The 18474-nt window shown below is 45.6% G+C and overlaps 1 protein-coding gene across 3 annotated transcripts in view; it reads right to left on the bottom strand.

Annotated features, from left to right (window-relative positions):
- Window positions 1–283: 283 nt before the first annotated feature.
- NUP85 (nucleoporin 85) overlaps window positions 284–18474 on the bottom strand; it is a 37436-nt gene continuing 19245 nt past the window's right edge. For all 3 annotated transcript variants that reach the window (XM_047831597.1, XM_047831598.1, XM_047831599.1), the window contains exons 8-19: window positions 16305–16439; window positions 16069–16191; window positions 15737–15868; window positions 14676–14782; window positions 4013–4096; window positions 3806–3871; window positions 3485–3636; window positions 2619–2736; window positions 2409–2509; window positions 1353–1504; window positions 846–947; window positions 284–472 (exon numbers count right to left, since the gene is read on the bottom strand). In XM_047831597.1, the coding sequence (XP_047687553.1) occupies window positions 374–472; window positions 846–947; window positions 1353–1504; window positions 2409–2509; window positions 2619–2736; window positions 3485–3636; window positions 3806–3871; window positions 4013–4096; window positions 14676–14782; window positions 15737–15868; window positions 16069–16191; window positions 16305–16439 (1371 nt within the window). In that variant the 3' untranslated portion in view covers window positions 284–373. The remainder of the gene's footprint in view (window positions 473–845; window positions 948–1352; window positions 1505–2408; window positions 2510–2618; window positions 2737–3484; window positions 3637–3805; window positions 3872–4012; window positions 4097–14675; window positions 14783–15736; window positions 15869–16068; window positions 16192–16304; window positions 16440–18474) is intronic.

The raw sequence follows: 18474 nt of genomic DNA, 5'->3' as shown, positions 1-18474 counted from the left end.
CCTTTTCCTTTTTTAAAGGACAGAACAATTAACAATGTTCCAGTTGATTCTAAAATGAGGCTCAATTTCAGAAGCCTAAGTAAACCACTGACTGCTCTCGTTTGATTTTCAAATAGGAAGAGGGCACTGCACTCACCATAACTTCCAGGAGTGGCTTTTTCTTTTGGGAGACCAGGAAAAAAGTTCCATGCCAAGGAGAACAGAACGCGTACTTTCTAACACCTTAAGTTCACAGCAGAGGTAGGAAAAACCCCTAGCTGAACTTTTAAGAATTTGCCTTCTATTTGAGGGGGAAAAAAATGTTTTTATTCTTTCAAAAATTTATATACATTGTCATACAAAGATGCCAGGCTACAGCAGCTCTTGGCTAGCCTCAGGAGCCTTCCAGTGAGCCTTCTTTTATAATGGCCCGGGCAAGATTTCGCGCAAGAGCAAGTCTCAGCATTTCCAGCTTGGTGTTCTCTATGTCCTCCTAAAAAGCAAAGAAGGCCAACATAAGGTATGGCAGGAAGTGTTCCTTCTTTAAAGTTCTGCAAGGTTCTATGTGACCCGGAGGCAGACCAAGGGCATTTAACCCTTAATAGCTTCTAGCAAGTGGTTTATCTGAGGGAACTGCATGCAAAGAACCTCTGCGACTGACCAACAGACAAGTAGAGACCAGAACACTAGGATCACCCCACTTTCTCCTAAAACAAGCTGGTGTGTCAATTACAGGTTAAGAGCTAAACCAAGAAGCACAAGTTTGTAAGGGGCCAGCGTTTCAGGAGGGAAGTAGGGGAGTCCAAGATAGAGGGAGCCTTTTCTTCTCGCCATTACAGAATCAACAACCCAAAAGCTAAAATGACCTGGAGTCGCTGAGCACCAGGCTCTCCCCGCACTGGCCTTCCTGAGGCCAAGTCCTCCAGACATCTCATCAGCTCATATGTTTGCTCTGTTGTAAAAATCACCTAAAAGAGAAAAAAGAAGCTGTTTTGCTTAGATGCTTCCCAACCAAGGCCTGCGCTGATCTGGGCATGTGCCTGGGTTCAGAGATTGCCTTCCGTGCATGCCCTTTGGAGGGGCAGGCTTCATATACGCAGCCCTGGAAGAACAGCACCCGTACTGTCACCCCCAGCCTTTCTCGTCAGGGCACTAGGCTGAGTGTTGTTAGTAGACAGCGGCCTCATTTCAAATTAAGTAGCTTTTCTCGTTGTAGATAACTCTTATTTCCAGACAGGGCATTACGAGAGAATGCCCCACACACAGGGCTCTACTTGGGAGATGATGTGTGGATGTGCATCTGCAACAGCTACAGAATGAAGCATTCTGTCAAAGACTATAAAACACAAAATCACTGTGGATTAAAACTGTACCTGTTTCTGTTCCAAAAGGGGCAGGGCATCTGTTAGTAGTGTTACCCAGAAACATCGTGGAGCAATCTGAGAAGTCATCAATGACAGGAGAAGAGAAGCCGCATCAAAAAAGCGCTTCTCCCCATAAAATCGGTGGAACTCACGGTACTTTCCTATTGTGAAGAGAGAACACTAGGTCACCTCTCGCCCTAAACAAGCCAAGAGAAACCCCAGACCAGCCACGTGAAAGCAGAGAGATTCTTTCAGAACTGACTCCAAACGTCCTGGACCAATGAGAACAACAGGATTAAAAACAAACAAACAAACATGTTTTGGGTGCGTGGGTGGCTCAGTGGGTCAAATGTCCACCTCTTGATTTCAGCTCAGGTCATGACATCACAGTTTGTGAGTTCAAGCCCTAAGTCAGGCTCTGTGCTGGCTGTGTGGAGCTTGCCTGGGATTCTCTCTCCCTCTCTCTGCCCCTCCCCATTCACGTAGATTATAGAGAACGTTGTATAAGAGAGCTGAACAGATTCTTCAAAAATGTCACAGTGAAGGAACACCAAGAAAGGCAGGGGCACTAAAGAGACAGGACAACTGAATTTGTGAACGTGGAGTTGATAAAAGACCTTGCTGCGACAGCAGATATAATCAGAATGTAGATTACAGATCTGAGGAGAGCCGTGCATTCTGGTAACTGGTTATATGAGAGGATGTTCTTGTTCTTAGAAAATACATGCTCAAGTATTTATGAGGAAAGGGAAACAAAGTCTCCAACTTACTTTCAGACTGTTCCCTAAAAACCTAATAAAATAAATGAGGCAAAATATAAATGGTGAATCTGGATAAAGTGTACATGGGAGTTCCTTATTCCTGCAACTACTTTTGTACCTTTCTCTTTAATTTTGAAATTACTGGGAAATGTTAACCAGAAAGTATGCTTTGCAGAGTCTGGCACACAGGGTTCTACGTGGTTTGGAATTTGGGCTTAACAGGAAGGAAACACTGGAGAAGTCTAGATAGTACCTCCCATCTCCACCATGCCGCAGGTCCAGGGGACAGAGCCCAAAGACTCACCCAAGAATGTCAGTCGATCACTGAGCATCATGGCTGGCCCAAGGTTGTCAATGAGATCCAGATCAGAAAAGCAGCCTCGCTCACAGTAATCCCTGAGGAACCTGCAAGGCCAGGCCCAGAGGTCAGAGCGGCAGTCCCAGGCCCCACTTCCTCACCCTCCCAACTTCCCATACAGCTCCCAGAAAGCCAAAAGGGACTGACTGAACCCACCTGTCTGACACCAGCGTGGCAAAGGCTGCATCCTTGGCTCGGATGCTCCAAGACAGGGCAGAGCCCAGGCGATTGTTGCGGACAGCTTTCATGGCTAAGATCTTACAAATGCTGCGAACTTGGCAAGAAAAAAGAAAGAAGGTTAACTTTTCACCCTGCAAGTCACTCCATTCATAACGCTTGCTGGACAGAAACAGGCTTCCCGACTCCTCTGAGCTTTCTGCAGCCTGTCCACAGGCTCCAAATACAAGTTGGTCGGTAACACTGGGAACTTTGGGGTTTATAAATTGTCTCCTGGCTCTGATCACACTATGAACCACCCTGGCAGGACTGGCTTTGTGAGTGGGTTTGATTTCAGGGATGGCAAAAAGATTTTTATTGCTCTCCACAGGTCAGCTCCTTCATTATCTGTCCAGGTGTCAAAAACCCTTTGGGTCTTGAATGCCATGTGCTTTCAGAGATGGTCATATGCAAGCAAATGCCTTGAAAAGAAAACTTGAGTTTTTGCACTCAACGGTGAGGGGAGGAGGAACAAATAACACTGCTTTCCTTTCTGTGCTCCTCCTGAGCTGACTCTGGTCCTACTTCTTCCCCACTGAGCAGCCTTAGCAACAGCAACCCACCTGGGAGAAGCTGACCCCAACCCTGAACTTAGAGTAGGCAGGAGACAGAAGTGGGTAAGAATCTTTTTAAAAGGTAATGTGCTCCATTGCTTTCTAAGTCTCGGTGGATCCCCAGCTCCTTGTCCTTCCTTCCTCAGTAATTTTCCTGTTTTGGCTTATCTCTTGGCACGCGCTGCCCGGCCTCTCTCTAGTGTGGCTGGCACGGCATGAGCAGAAAGTATGCCGGGAAGAGGGCAGGCTCACCTTGCTCAGTCATCTGCCGCTGCTCACAAATCCGCAGCACCTTAAGGGCTTTCTGCTCAGTGCTCAAAGGGATCCGCTCAATGTGCAGCTCCAAGGAAACTCGGCCCAGCTCAGGGCAGTAGTCGAAGTAATCCACTCCCAACTGCCAGAGGCTGCAACAGTCCGAGGACAGACATGAGGGCCTGGAGAGCCCAGGTGCTGCCCTGGAGCTCAAGGATTGGCACTGAGATGGCTCCTCCCGCACGCCCCGTAGACCTCAGGGAACCAGATGGGAAAGAACACCATCTTGCATGCTGAAAAGCACCATTGGGGTCTTCCTACCTATGATGAGCAAACAGGCCGGAGGCATATTCCAGCAGGAGGAACTCTCTCATGTTGGATCCGAAGCTGGAATAAAATGTAACATGAGACCAAAACCCATGGCCTGCTCCATTCAGGGCCCTCCCATAGCCCAACCATGCTTCCATACAGTGGACCCCCCCTCCCCCCGCCAAGTCCCAAGGGCTGGCCTGGCTGCCACATACTTACTAGAGGTTGTGTGACTGGAGGAGCTTGCAGTGATCCAGCAGGTCTGTCAGATGGGCCACAAACCACCAGTTGCTTAAGGCAATGCTGTGGGTTCAAACCCAAGGAGGGGAGTTGGGGTCAGAGAGTAGGATCCATATGAGCAGAGCATGACCAGGACCCCTCATGTTCTTTGAATAAAAGGATAGGTGGGACAGTGACAAGCTGAAATCCGTTTGGAAGAAATTTCTCTGTGTTGTGTGAGGACTGACAGTGCATACCCAGAAGGAAGGTCAACCCTCAAACTGGCAGCCAATAATCTGTATCTATGGAGAATGTCACAGTGAAAATAAAATTCAGGGATCCAATCAGATGCAGACAATGTGGATACAGAATAATGTGTAAGAACAAAAAGAAACAGATTTATAAAAACAGAACTGGTGGTTGCCAGTGGGGAGGAGGGTGGGAGGATGGGAGAACTAGGTGAAGAGGTACAAACTTCTAGTTAGAAAATAAGTCAGTCATGGGGATGAAAATTACATCACAGGGAACATAATAATCTTTGTGTGATGACAGTAATTACGCTGCTGGTGGGAAGTATTTTGTAACGTACAGAATTGTTCAATGTTGTAAACCTGAAACTAACACATCAACTATACTTCAATTAAAAAAAAGATGGGATGGTTGTAGGTTAAGTGTCTGACTTTGGCTCAGGTTATGATCTCATGATTCGTGAGTTCAAGCCCCACACTGGGCTCTCTTACTGTCAGTGCAGAGCCCACTTCAGATTCTTTGTCCCCCTCTTTCCTGCTCCCCTGCTTGCGTGCTCTCTCACTCTTGCTCGCTCTCTCACTCTTGCTCGCTCTCTCACAAATAAACTTAAAGATAAAAAAGAAAAGATCACGGCACCTGGGTGGCTCAGCTGGTTGAACGTCCAATTTTGGCTCAGGTCATGATCTCATGGTTCATGAGTTCAAGCCCCATGTCCAGCTCGCTACTGTCAGTGCAGAGCCCACTTCAGAGTCTCTGTCCTCTCTCTGCCCCTCCCCCACTCATGTTTTCTCAAAAATAAACAAACACTGGGGCACCTGGGTGGCTCAGTCAGTTGAGCATCTGACTTCTGCTCAGGTCATAATCTCACAATTAGAGAGTTTGAGCCCTGCATCAGGCTCTGAGCTCTGTGGTGCCAGTGTGGAGCCTGATTGAGATTCTCTCTCTCCCCCCTTTCTCTGCCCCTCCCCCACTTGCATGAGAGTGCACACGCTCTCAAAAAAAAAAATTAAAAAAAAAAAAAGACTAAAAGATTAGTGGTTTCTGATGCTTCAGGAAACATGGAATTCAGAGGAACATATTTTCATTTGGATTCACTGTTAATGTTTCTCATTGTATAGCTTTTTTTTTTTTTTTTTTTTTAAATTTTTTTTTTTTTTCAATGTTTATTTATTTTTGGGACAGAGAGAGACAGAGCATGAACGGGGGAGGGGCAGAGAGAGAGGGAGACACAGAATCGGAAGCAGGCTCCAGGCTCTGAGCCATCAGCCCAGAGCCCGACGCGGGGCTCGAACTCACAGACCGCGAGATCGTGACCTGGCTGAAGTCGGACGCTTAACCGACTGCGCCACCCAGGCGCCCCTCATTGTATAGCTTTTGATTAGCATACTTTATGAATACAACTGTAAACATAAGACAGTTTAAAAACCATCTTGTGTTCAGGTTTCTTTTAATACTTTGCATGAAGAAACTTTTGTTCAGTTACAAGATTTGTAATTTTATTGTATTTATAGTCTGACCAGGATGAAGGCTAAGTCCTTCCCCAAACTATACTTCACCCCCCCACCCCCCCTCAAATCAAACTTTTAATCAAAGCCTAGAATCATCTAGGGCCCTTGTGAAAAATGAAGGTTTCTAAGGCCCTTTGAGGTCTGATTAAGTAAGTTCCTTGGAAATCACTGTTTTACATCATCAATGTTTGTAAGCTCCCTAGCATCCTTTTGTACAGTGTACCAGAACACTTATCAGTGTGCCTCCATCATTTCAGGTTAGGTTATTCATTTGTTACTTGGCATAGGCCTTCTGTATTTGATGCCTATTTTTTAAATCTTGGGAAAAGGGAAAAGAAGCTTTAATGATTGCTTTCTGTAACAAAATCAAGCACAAATGAAAGGAGCAGACTATCAAGGCAGACACAGTCTCGGAGGTGTAATAATGCATTAAGGTAAAAAATGCTGCTTTCGTGATATAAAAATAGGGATTGGCTTACACTGAATTATTGGACAAATGTTTAAAACTTCTGCCTCATTCTTAAGGATGTGGACATACTCAGAGACTCCATCTGTTCCAGGATTCCACCATTAGGGAATAAATATGCTTGTTGGCCTTCCTAACATTCATTTTGAAGATTAGCTATTTTCCAACTTTATTAATAGCTCTGTATTATTCATTCAAAAAACTATGTGTGCTGGGGTACCTGGCTGGCTGAGTCGGTAGAGCATGAGACTCTTGATTTCAGAGCCATGAGTTTGAGCCCCATGTTGGGTACAGAGATCATTTAAAAAATGATCTATGCTGGGGCATCTGGGTGGCTCAGTTGGTTCAGCAACCAACTTTGGCTCAGGTCATGTGCTCATGGTTTGTGCGCCCCATTTCAGACTCTCTGCTGTCAGGGCAAAGCCCGCTCTGTCCCCATCTCTTTCTGCCCCTCCCTCCGTCTCAAAAATAAACATTAAAAAAAAAAATTATCTGTGCCAAATTTCAAAGATTTTCCTCTATTTCTATCATCCTCCAATACTAAGTTCTAAAAATTCATTACATGCTACACGAAGTCCTAACATGCTCAAGTTTTTAAAGAGTTCTTTCTTGGGGCACCTGAGTGGCTCAGTCAGTTGAGCACTGGACTTGATCCAAGTTCATGATCTCATGGTGCATGAGTTCAAAGCCCATGGGCTTTGATCTGGGATTCTCTCTCCCTCTCTCTCTGCCCCTCCCTGCCTCTCAAAACAAATAAACTAATAAGCAAACAAATAAACAAAAGAGTACTCTCCTGGGCCATGTTTTCCTTAGCTATGGCTTTACTAATTTTGTTATTCTGCTATGTTCCTTCCTGACCTTGTCCTTTCTCGACAAGAATTCCAATAAATCTCTGTTTATGGCAGTCCCCTAAACAAAACCCCAACTCATCAGATAATGTTGTTGCTATTAACTATTCTAACTTTGTCATACGTCCTTATGTATCAGTAATTCAACTGAACACTGTCATTGGGTTAACTAGACAGTGCTTTCGTGGAAAAGATACTACAAATGGAACTCGAGACCACCATTTCAGTCAGTCCTTACCTCTCTGTCCCTGTCATCTGGAAAATGGAAGTAATTTTATCTCTTGCCTACCTGGACTGTTTAAAGAAAAAAATGGGAAAATTGATATAAAATATCTTTAAAAAATTCTTTTCAGTAGTGCTCTATAAATACAAAAATCAGTAAACCCAAGCTTGAGGTTAACACATAAATAGTGCCCTACTAAACTGCTTAGAGACCACCATGGATGTGCTCTAGCAGCACTGCAAATTGGTTCAAATCCAGTCCTGCTAACTCAGTGACTGGCCAGTTATTTAACTTCAGCTTCTTTGCCAAAGTGGAGGAATTATGATGGTCAGTACAGCTCTCTGAGACTCTGAAGCTATCTTTAGAGACTGAAGTTCTAAAAAATTCAAGGGTAACAGATGAAATCAGAAGTGGCCAGTCTTAAGGAAGAATATTAAATAAGGTGAGCAAATGTTAACCCAGAAGATCTAAAAACAAGTTGCCTCCCCTACTCACAACTACAGGCACAGTCCACCCTCCTAGAGTAAGGACCATAGAGAACATTAATGACGAGGGACTAGTTCTTTGAACAGAGGGCTGGAGGAGGAGGGAGAACCGCCACAGGAAGACAAGAGAAAGGAACAGCCCTGAAATAGAGGCAACAGTCAGTGTAAAGGCTCTGGAGCAGGAAGTCAGTCTTGTTCCTACTTCAGACTGAAGCCCGTGTGACTCAAACTTCAAGTCAGGCAAAGGCCAGCTCACTTAGTGCCTCATGATGGGAAGCCACTGGGACAGAAAGCAGGAAAAAATGGTTCAACACTGAAAACAAGTAGCAAATCAAAACTACAATGAGATATCACCTCACCCCTGTCAGAATGGCTAAAACCAACAACACAGGAAACAACAGGTGTTGGCAAGGATGCCCAGAAAAGGGAACCCTCACGCATTGTTGGTGGGGAGGCAAACTGGTACAGCTACTCTGGAAAACAGTATGGAGGTTCCTCGAAAAGTTAAAAATAGAGGGGATGTTTGGCTACCTCAGTCAGTAGGCATGCAACTCTTGATCTAGGGGTCATAAGTTCAAGCCCCACATTAGGTGTAGAGCTTAGTTTAAAAAAAAAAAAAAGTTAAAGATAGAACCACCTTGGGTCCCTAGATCTCTTTTGATTTCCACTCAGGTCACGATGCCAGGGTCATGGGCTCCATGGGGCATTAGGCTCCATGCTCAGCATGGAAGTTGCTTGGGATTCTTGGGTTTCTCTCCCTTTGCCCCTCCCCACCTCACTCACAGGTGTGTGTGTGCGCGCTTTCTCAAAAATAAATACATGAATAAATAATAAATATAGAACTATCCTATTATCCAGCAATTGTACTTCTAAGTATTAACCCAAGAGATACAAAAATACTAATTCAAGAGGATACATGCACCCCTATGTTTATTGTAGCACTATCTACAATAGCCTAATTATGGCAACAGCCCAAGAGTCCATGGACTTATGAATGGATAAAGAAGCTATGGTAGGGACACCTGGGTGGCTTGGTCTTTTTAGTGTCCGACTTCAGCTCAGGTCACAATCTCACAGTTCATGAGTTTGAGCCCCACTTAAGGGGTGGAGCCTGCTTGAATTCTCTTTCCCTCTCTCTCCCTCTCTTGAAATAAATAAAACTTTTTAAAGAAATGCTTCCTGGGGCACCTGGGTGGCTCAGTCAGTTAAGTGTCCAACTCTTGATTTTGGCTCAGGTCATGATCTTGCAGTTTGTGAGTTCTAGCCCCACATCGGGCTCCATACTGACAGTGCAGAGCCTGCTTGGAATTCTTTCTCTCTTTCCCTCTCCCTCTGCCCTTCCCACTCTCTCTTAAAAAACAAAAACTAAAAAGCCTGGCTGGCTCAGTCAGCAAAGCATGGGACTCTTGATCTCAGGGTTGTGAGTTTGACACTCACCTTGGGTGTAGAGGTTACTTTAAAAAGTCTTAAAGGGGCTCCTGGGTGGCTCAATCGGTTAAGCGTCCAAATTGATTTCGGCTCAGGTCATGATCCCATGGTTCATGAGTTCAAGCCCTGCACTGGGCTCTGCACTGAACATGTGGAGCCTGCTTGGGATTCTCTCTCTCCCTTTCTCCCTCTCTGCCCTTCCCCCATGCTCTCTCTCAAAATAAATAAACTTAAGAAAAATAAATGTTTAAAATAAAATAAAATCTTAAAATAAGCAAAGAGGGAATAAAAAAGAGAAAAGAGGCAATCCAAGAAACAGACTCTTAACTCTAGAGAACAAACTGATAGTTACCAGAGGGGAAGGAGGTGGAGAGATGGGTTAAATAGGTGATGGGGATTAAGGAGTGCACTTGTGATGGGCGCTGGGTGTTGTATGGAAGTGATGAATCACCATACTGTTCACCTGAAACTAGTACTATACTGTGTGTTAACTAATGGGAATTTAAATAAAAACTTAAAGACTGAAAAGAGTACTCGAACGGTTGTGTCCAAATGGACAATGTAGAGATGGGGACAGTGGTGAAGCCCGTCAACCTGCAATAGTTCAGGTTGTTGATAATGGTGGCTGGGCTAAGGTGGCAGCTGAGGAGGGAACGAGAAGTAACCAGTTGTGAGATAATTTTGAAGTTAATAGAACTTCTTGATGGCTTCATTAGTGCTTAAGAGCTCAGCAAACTGTATGGGCTTTAGCAAGTGGCTTTGGGGCCAAACAGCCACAGGGCCCTTGTTAGCTGGCAGTGTGACTTTACCAGGGCTCACTTCCCTCATATGTGAGATAGGCTTGAAAAAAACAGCACTTTTGGGGCGCCTGGGTAGCTCAGTCGGTTGAGCGTCCGACTTCTGCTCAGGTCGTGATCTCACGGTCTGTGAGTTCGAGCCCCGCGTTGGGCTCTGTGCTGACAGCTCAGAGCCTGGAGCCTGCTTCAGATTCTGTGTCTCCCTCTCTCTGTCCCTGCCCTGCTCATGCTCTGTCTCTCTCAAAAATGAATAAACATTAAAAAATAGTAATAAAGAAGAAAAGAAAAAAACAGCACTTTTTATCTCAGGGCACCTGGATGGCTGTCAGTTAAGTGTCCAACTTCTGATTTTGGCTTGGGTCATGACCATGAGATCGATGCCCCACGTGGGGCTCTGTGCTGTGGCACAGAGAGAGGAGAGACAGAATTCCAAGCAGGCTCCGCACTGCCAGCACAGAGCCCATTGGAGGGCTCCAACTCACAAATCATGAGACCATGACCTGAACTAAAATCCAGAGTCAGACGCTTAACCGACTGAGCCACCCAGGCACCCCAAAATAAGTAAATAAACTTAAAAAAAAAAAAAGGCACCCATCTCAAAGGTCTGTTCCAAGATAAATTGAAATAATCCATTAAAACTTAGTCTAGTAAATCTTAACTATTATCACCATTACTGTAATTACTAACCATTTTAGTAATTTTGTTAAGTTACCAGCTGCCAGCCTTGCTGTCCTCCACACTCTTCAGATTGTTCTTTCTCAAATACAAATTTCACAGCACTATCCTGCTAAAATCCTCAGTGGCTCCCCATTTGGATACAATCAAAACTACTGTGTACAGTGTATCTGGTCCTTGATAACCTGACTCCTTTCTGACCTCTGTCATTTCAACCCCTCACTTAGTGTTTTGGTCCTAAGAGATGTTTACAGTTCCTTCAGCAGGTAACAGGCCTTCTTTCTTTCCTGTCTTTCCTTATGTTTTTGTTTCTGCCCAAAATGATGTTTTGGGCTGAACTTTTCAGGACTCCACTTTGAGTGTAGCCTCCTTTGAGAAGCTTTTCCTCACCTTACAATCTGATATAGGGTCCTCTCTTAAGGGGTTCCACAACATCTGGCCTAGATAACACATTCAGGAATACAAGAAAAACTGCTATAATCGCAAAGCTTGGCACAGTGTGGGGCATAAAGGATGGGTGAGGGGAGATGGTACCTCGGCCCTCCTGAACAGCTGCTGTTGCCCAGACTGATGTGACAGTTAGTGAGACAGCCAGTGAGGTGGCTGAGGAGCCACAGCATGCCCTAGTCTGGCAGCCCTCAAGCATCTCCCAAAGGGATACAGCAGCCTCCAAGGCCACAGGGCAGCGACCACTGAAGGCAGGGTGCTAATGACACTGCTCGAGTGACCAAGACAGGAAGGAGTGTTGAACAAGGCCGCCACACCCTCCCTGCAAAGCCAGACAAGTCTCAACAACAGATTTTGGAGCTTCACACGCAAATGATGGAGAATTCCCAAGGCAACCTCTATACAAACGAAGCAAACAGCTCATTGTTCAAAAATGTTTGAGGAAGACTCAACAGCTCTGGAGTGGCCTCTGCTAGAAAAGAGAAAATTGTGGAGCTGGGAAGACCAGCCGTGGCGAAGGCCCTACCCAGAGCAAACAAGTGTAACTCTCCACGGGACTGTTTGCCCTGCACTGGGCCACTGCTGCCCCCTTAGCCCAACTCCTGTGTCTTGTTTTGGCACCTCTGCAGCAACCACTACCTAACTGAGCTCTGGCGGCTGTGGACCTTCTTCTGTAAATGGTGTGTGAGGGTCTGCACACCGCCACAATCCGCAGCCAAAGTTATGGGCCGGGACAAAGTTCTGGCAAGAAGATTCTAGATTAGGTAAACATTAAACCGGACCTCTTCTTAATTTTTGAAGGAAGACCTGTTTCCTTCTAGTTCAATATTGTGACAGGACTTTAAGGGCACCAGAAAGCTGCCATCCTGCCTAGCTCCCAGTGAAGTACATGCCAGCTCCCTGTTTCCTTTTGCCAGGTAGCAAGGAACTGGCTTTTAGAGGCAGCTGTAAGCCAGAGAGGAGGAAATGAGCACTTGGAGGATTCCCAACTTCTCCTTTCGGCTGTGGGGATAATAGGCAAACATGCAGCTCTCCAGCAAGGGCTGATGAACTATGGCCTCTGAGGGCCTTTATGCTCCACTTCAGCACCCTTCACTGCCCTTTGTGCCTCTCAGGGTCTGGCTAACATGGGGATCATCGAATACTCATTTACAAATCTCCTTTTTAGCACCTTTAGAAAGGATTCCCTTCATTCCCCTTTACAGGGTAGTCATGAACCCAGTTGACGTCATACCCAAAGAAAGCTGCGAGACTTGCCTACATCACCAGCCCACTGGCCCAACACCAGACGTTCCCCACTTTCCCAGGAACCAAGCTTGGGTCTGACTGGTACAAACCAAGAGAAACCAAGTGTTCGTAAAATGCCAAATCCAATCCTTCCCCATCCAGGAGGGCACATTCCTAAAGCTCTATTACTCTCTCTAAAGGTACTTCAGCCTTTCCTCCAGTTTCTGGGATGAGGTTTCAAGACTTGCATTATGGTGCCTCTTTCAGAACAGAGTAGGAAGTAGCTCCCGGATCAGAAAAACCCAAGCTCCAGGGGTGCCTGGGTGGTTCAGTTGGTTGAGTGTCCGACTTTGGCTCAGGTCTTGATCTCGCAGTTTGTGGGTTCAAGCCCCAAAGTCAGGCTCTCTGATGACAGCTCAGAACCTGAAGCCTGCTTCGGATTCTGTATCTCACTCTCTCTGCCCCTCCCCCGTTCACACTCAGTCTCAAAAAGAAAAGAAAAAAAAATGTTAAAAAAATGTTTTAGAAAAACCCACACTCCAAAGTTTATAGCAAACAGAAATACTTTAGACTCTTTCCTGCTTGCCAGGAGACAGAGGTGCTCAGACTGAGGGGCTGAGAGCCTGATCCCTATGTGTGAGTAGGAGGAGGGTGATGCCATTTTCTGGGGCATTCATGAAAGCCACTCCTCTTCTCTGGCATTCCCCTTTTTCTTCTACTGTCACTGCAAAGAACAGGGTGTTTTCCCTTTTCATTATCCTTCCTCCTGGTTCTGTTCAAATCTGATTTGTTCCTAAAAATTCAGATGTGGCTTATGAAGGAAGCCTTCATGGAAATAACCCAGTACTATAACAGACAGTATATTTGGGAATGCCTATTACTCCGAATTATAGGCTGAGGCAATGACAAAGCCAAATAATGACACGTGTGTGCCTTTGTAAGTGATTCTCACTAACGGTTCCGTGCAGATGCCCCTCATCAGCTGGATTCTGAGTCACCTTCCAGCTCCAACTACAGGTCTGTGAAAAGGATATATAGACATAAAACTCGGTTTTCTTTCTCCAAATCTAGCACCATTTTCTTCAAGCCCTGGTTCTCTTTTCGCTCCAACAGGAGCATAGCAGGAAAGGATCCCTTCCCACTGCCCAAATCTATTAAAAATTATCCAGTCGAGATCAGTGAATTTGATAGTTGAGCATGGTCATCTGCTATAGTTCCCAACTCTCTCCCTTCCGGGAGTCTTCAATTCAATACCCACTTGTCCAGGATGCACAAGAAGGGAAGATAAATTGTGTCTGACTTCCTATGTATGGAAACTCCTAGTAAGCTTTACTTGTGATTCATTATGTCTGATACTCCTTTTCCAGCCTTGCTGAAGGTTCAATGCGATGACAAGATACCCTTTTGAGGAGAGGGGTGGTGTAGAATCCCTGCTCTAAACAGACTCAACCAGCAGTTTGCTGGTGTGGTAGCCCTTGGCTCACTAGAGAGGGAAACTAATGAGAAGTACTGTCCCTTAAGGTGGTATGCATATCCATCAGGTTCCAAGAAATAGGTCTGCTGGCTTTTTATGGATTTTAAATTTTTTTTTTTTCAACGTTTATTTATTTTTGGGACAGAGAGAGACAGAGCATGAACGGGGGAGGGGCAGAGAGAGAGGGAGACACAGAATCGGAAGCAGGCTCCAGGCTCTGAGCCATCAGCCCAGAGCCTGACGCGGGGCTCGAACTCCCGGACCGCGAGATCGTGACCTGGCTGAAGTCGGACGCTTAACCGACTGCGCCACCCAGGCGCCCCAATTTATGGATTTTAAATACCAAAGTAATTTACTGCAATGTTGTTCAAGTAAACATCCCTGAAATGAAAACTGCTGTAAATACAGTAACCCCCAAGCCTTAGGAAGGTCCCCAAGCTTGTCCAGAGAGAAGCCAGGATCTACCTACATGTGGCCTAGGAGAAGAGCATGTCTGTGGGAAGAAAGTTAAGACACCAGTGAGAAGGAACAAGACATTCTAAAAAAGGATGGTGGAGGGGCGCCTGGGTGGCTCATCGGTTAAGTGTCTGATTCACAGTTCTTGAGTTTTAGCCCTGCATCGGGATCTGCACTGATAGTGTGGAGCCTGCTTAGGATTCTCTCTCCCTCCCTCTCCCCTGCTTTCCTGTGCACATGTGCACTTGCGCATGGTCTGTCAAAGTAAAACGAAACTTAAAAAAAGAATGGTAGTGATGGTTGCACAACACTGGGAATACACTTAATGCCGCTGAACTGCACACCTCAAGACAGAATGGTGGGGGTGTAGCAGGTCCTACCTGCACTCCTTGATCACTTGGTGGATGTCAAACTCAAAGGCCGCCATCAAGATGTTGTCCAGGGGTTCTGGGCTGCTCTCTCCTCCCAGAAACAGGTCAAGGCTGGACTGTGGAAAGGTGGTGACCAACTCAATTCCCAGATGTAAGCAGAGACTCAAGGGGGCAGGTAGGGCTTCTGTGTAGGGAACCCTGGAGAAGGATGATGGGTCCCTCAAAAAGGGCCAAAGTAGGGGATGCTGAGCTAGCTCAGTTGGAAGAGCATGCAACTCTTCACCTCTGGGGTCATGCTTTGAGCCCCATGTTGGGGACAGATGACTTAAAAAATAAAGAGGGGCACCTGGATGGCTCAGTTGGTTGAACATTCAACTCTTGATTTTGGTTCAGGTCACGATGTCAGGGTCTTGGAATTGAGCCCTGCATTGGCCCCTGCACTGAGCGTGGAGCCTGCTTAAGATTCTCTCTCTCCCTCTGCCCCTACCCTGCTCATGCATACATGCTGTGTCTTGCTCAATTAATTGATTGAGCCTGGCTGCCTCAGTCAGAAGAGCACGCAACTCTTGATATCTGAGGTCATGAGTCTGAACCCCAAGTTGGAGGTAGAGATTACTAAAAAAAAAAAAGATAAACTTAAAAAAAAAGGGGGTGCAGGGGCGCCTGGGTGGCGCAGTCAGTTAAGCGTCCGACTTCAGCCAGGTCACGATCTCGCGGTCCGTGAGTTCGAGCCCCGCGTCAGGCTCTGGGCTGATGGCTCAGAGCCTGGAGCCTGTTTCCTATTCTGTGTCTCCCTCTCTCTCTACCCCTCCCCCGTTCATGCTCTGTCTCTCTCTGTCCCAATAAATAAATAAATAAATAAATAAATAAATAAATAAATAATAATAATAAATAATAAATAATAAATAAATAAATAAATAAATAAATAAATAAATAAATAAAAAGGGGGTGCAAAAGGAAAGACCCTTCCTGTTCTCCAGGGAGGTTCAACTCAAAGAGGCCACACACTGAAAATGAACTACCCCCATGATTCCTACTCCCTCCTCCCACTCCTTAAAGCTCAGGCTCACCTGGGCATAGAAGTGCAGGTCAATGGGTTTTACTGTGGGATGAGAGTACAGGAGCCGGGTCACTAGGAAATGATACCAGTTATTCAGAAGTTCCTTTTGCTCCAACAAGGCAGCTTCATCTCCCAGCATGATCTAAGGAGAGAGACATTTTCCTTTAGTTCCAGGGGCAACTTCTCTATTAACTCTCCTAATCTCAAGTAGAGCATTTGGTCTGAAAGCTCTCTCCTTCATGACAGAGATGATGGACAGCCCTGTCCATCATGTTCCTGCTATTGCTGCACTGGAACCACAGCTCCAACTTGGACCCCAACCTGAACTTCCTTCCCACAGACCTTGCAGAGAGACTCCAGGTGAGGACTGGAGGCGAACGTGCCATCCTGGAGATGACGCTCACATTCCTCATGCCAGTGCTGCCACTTCAGCTCCAGCTCTGTCAGCGTCTGGGTGTTTCCAGGCTAAGGGGAAAGACACAGTGAGATGCCATTGCCACTCACAGTGAGTGACCCCTTGTGCTTAGTGAACAAACCCATATCTCATGGCCCAACAGAGCAGGTCTGCTCCCACATACACTGAGAACGGGCATTGTCCTCATCAGGTCCCCCAGAATTCGGCACATGCCCGCAGAGGTGGGGCTGACGTCGGCTTCTTTGGAGAGCATCTGCCGGGCCTCATCCAGCCGGCCCTGTAGCACCAAGATGGTCACCTGGGAGGACACCAAGAACATAAGCATTCAAGTAAGGCCTGGAAGTCAGTCTCCTCGATCCACATTTTAACTTCCTACATTGGGGAAGTATGATAGTTCCTTTCCTCCAGAGGTAATCTAGCTCATCTAGTCTCATGGTTTTAACCTAAACCATACTTTTCAAACTGCATGTTGTAACCCACAGATTGCAACCAACATACTTTTTATATATTATACATTTTATTATTTTATATCTTAAAAAAATTTTTTTTTTAATCTTTATTCATTTTTGAGAGAGACAGAAAGACAGAGCATGAGCAGGGGAGGAACAGATAGAGAGGGAGACACAGAATCTGAAGCAGGCTCCAGGCTCTGAGCTGTCAGCACAGAGCCCAACGCGGGGCTCGAATCCACAAACCGTGAGAACATGACCTGAGCCGAAGTCAGATGCTCAACCAACTGAGCCACCCAGGCGCCCCCTTTTTTAAAACTTTTAAACAGTATTTATTTTATATCTTATATTTATTTAATTTTTATTTTTCGAGAGGGCACAAGTGAGCAAGGGACAGAAATAGAGAGTGAGAAGCGGGGATCGAACTCACGAAATGTGAGATCATGGCCAGAACCAAAGTCAGAGGCTTAATTGAGCCATCCAGGCACCACTGCAACCAACATTTTAAAAATAAATGATGGGGGGGGGGGGGGGGGCACCTGGGTGGCTCAGTAGGTTAAGCATCCAACTCTTGATTTTGGCTCAGGTTATGATCTCGTGGTTCATGGGAATCAAGCTCCGTGACAGGATCCGCTCTGACAGCGCAAAGCCTGCTGGGGATTCTCTTTCTTTCCCTCTCTCTCTGCCCCCTCCCCTGTCCCTGCTATCTCTCAAAATAAATCAACTTTGAAGAAAAAAAAAAATGAAATAAGGGCGCCTAGCTGGCTCAGTCAGTACAGCATGTGATTCTTGATCTTGGAGTCACGAGTTCAAGACCCACGTTAGACGCAGAATTTACTTAATGAATAAAACAGAAAATGGCAGAGTATAAATAAGATTGATTTATAAGTTTCAGTTCAATCTTTCAAATACAAATTGATTCATAAGTTTCAGTTCAAATAAACAGATGCACAGATGCATACACTCAATATAGTCAATCCTGTTTATTCATAGATTTCATGTTTCTGAATTTGCCTACTTGTAACCCCCAAATCATTATATGATGTACTTTCATCATTACTTGTGGACATGTGTAGAATGGCAAAAAATTTGAGTCACTTGATATGCACATTTGCAGCTGAGGTTAAATAGGTGGTGCTCTACCTTCTTGTATCAACTAACACTAAACAAGTATCTTTTCCAGGATCTATTTAGTACCACTTTTTTTGTATATTTTTTTCAGTCTTTTTTTTTTTTTAAGTTTATTTATTTTGAAAGAGAGAGAGTGTGAGTGCGGGAAGGGCAGAGAGAGAGAGAGAGAGAGAGAGAGAGAGAGAGAGAGAGAATCCTAAGCAGGCTCTGTGCTGGGAGTGCAGAGCCCAATGTGGGGCTCAAATTCATGAACCATAGTAAGATCATGACCTGAGCAGAAACCAAGAGTCAGATGCTTAACGACTGAGCCACCCAGGCTCCCCTGTATGTCTGTGCTTTTTCCTGAGCCTCTGAGCATAGTGAAGTGCTATACAGTGTTTTAATTTTTTTTATTTTTTAATTTTTTTAACGTTTATTTATTTTTGAGACAGAGAGAGACAGAGCATGAACGGGGGAGGGGCAGAGAGAGGGAGACACAGAATCGGAAGCAGGTTCCAGGCTCCGAGCTGTCAGCACAGAGCCCGACACGGGGCTCGAACTCACGGACTGCGAGATCGTGACCTGAGTCAAAGTCCGACGCTCAACCAACTGAGCCACCCAGGCGCCCCTATACAGTGTTTTTAAGTGTTAATGAAGGCCGACAGGGAGAAAATACATGTCAGATAAGCTTCATTCAGGCATGCATTACAAGGCTTTTAGCCATGAGTTCAATGTTAAGGAGTCAGTGATATATATTAAAAATTTCTTTTGGGG

The sequence above is a fragment of the Prionailurus viverrinus genome, chromosome E1, assembly GCF_022837055.1.
Source record: "Prionailurus viverrinus isolate Anna chromosome E1, UM_Priviv_1.0, whole genome shotgun sequence".
In the NCBI taxonomy this organism is placed as follows: Eukaryota; Metazoa; Chordata; class Mammalia; order Carnivora; family Felidae; genus Prionailurus; species Prionailurus viverrinus.
Note: the sequence above shows the minus strand (reverse complement) of the source record. Positions and strands in the feature narration are given on the sequence as shown.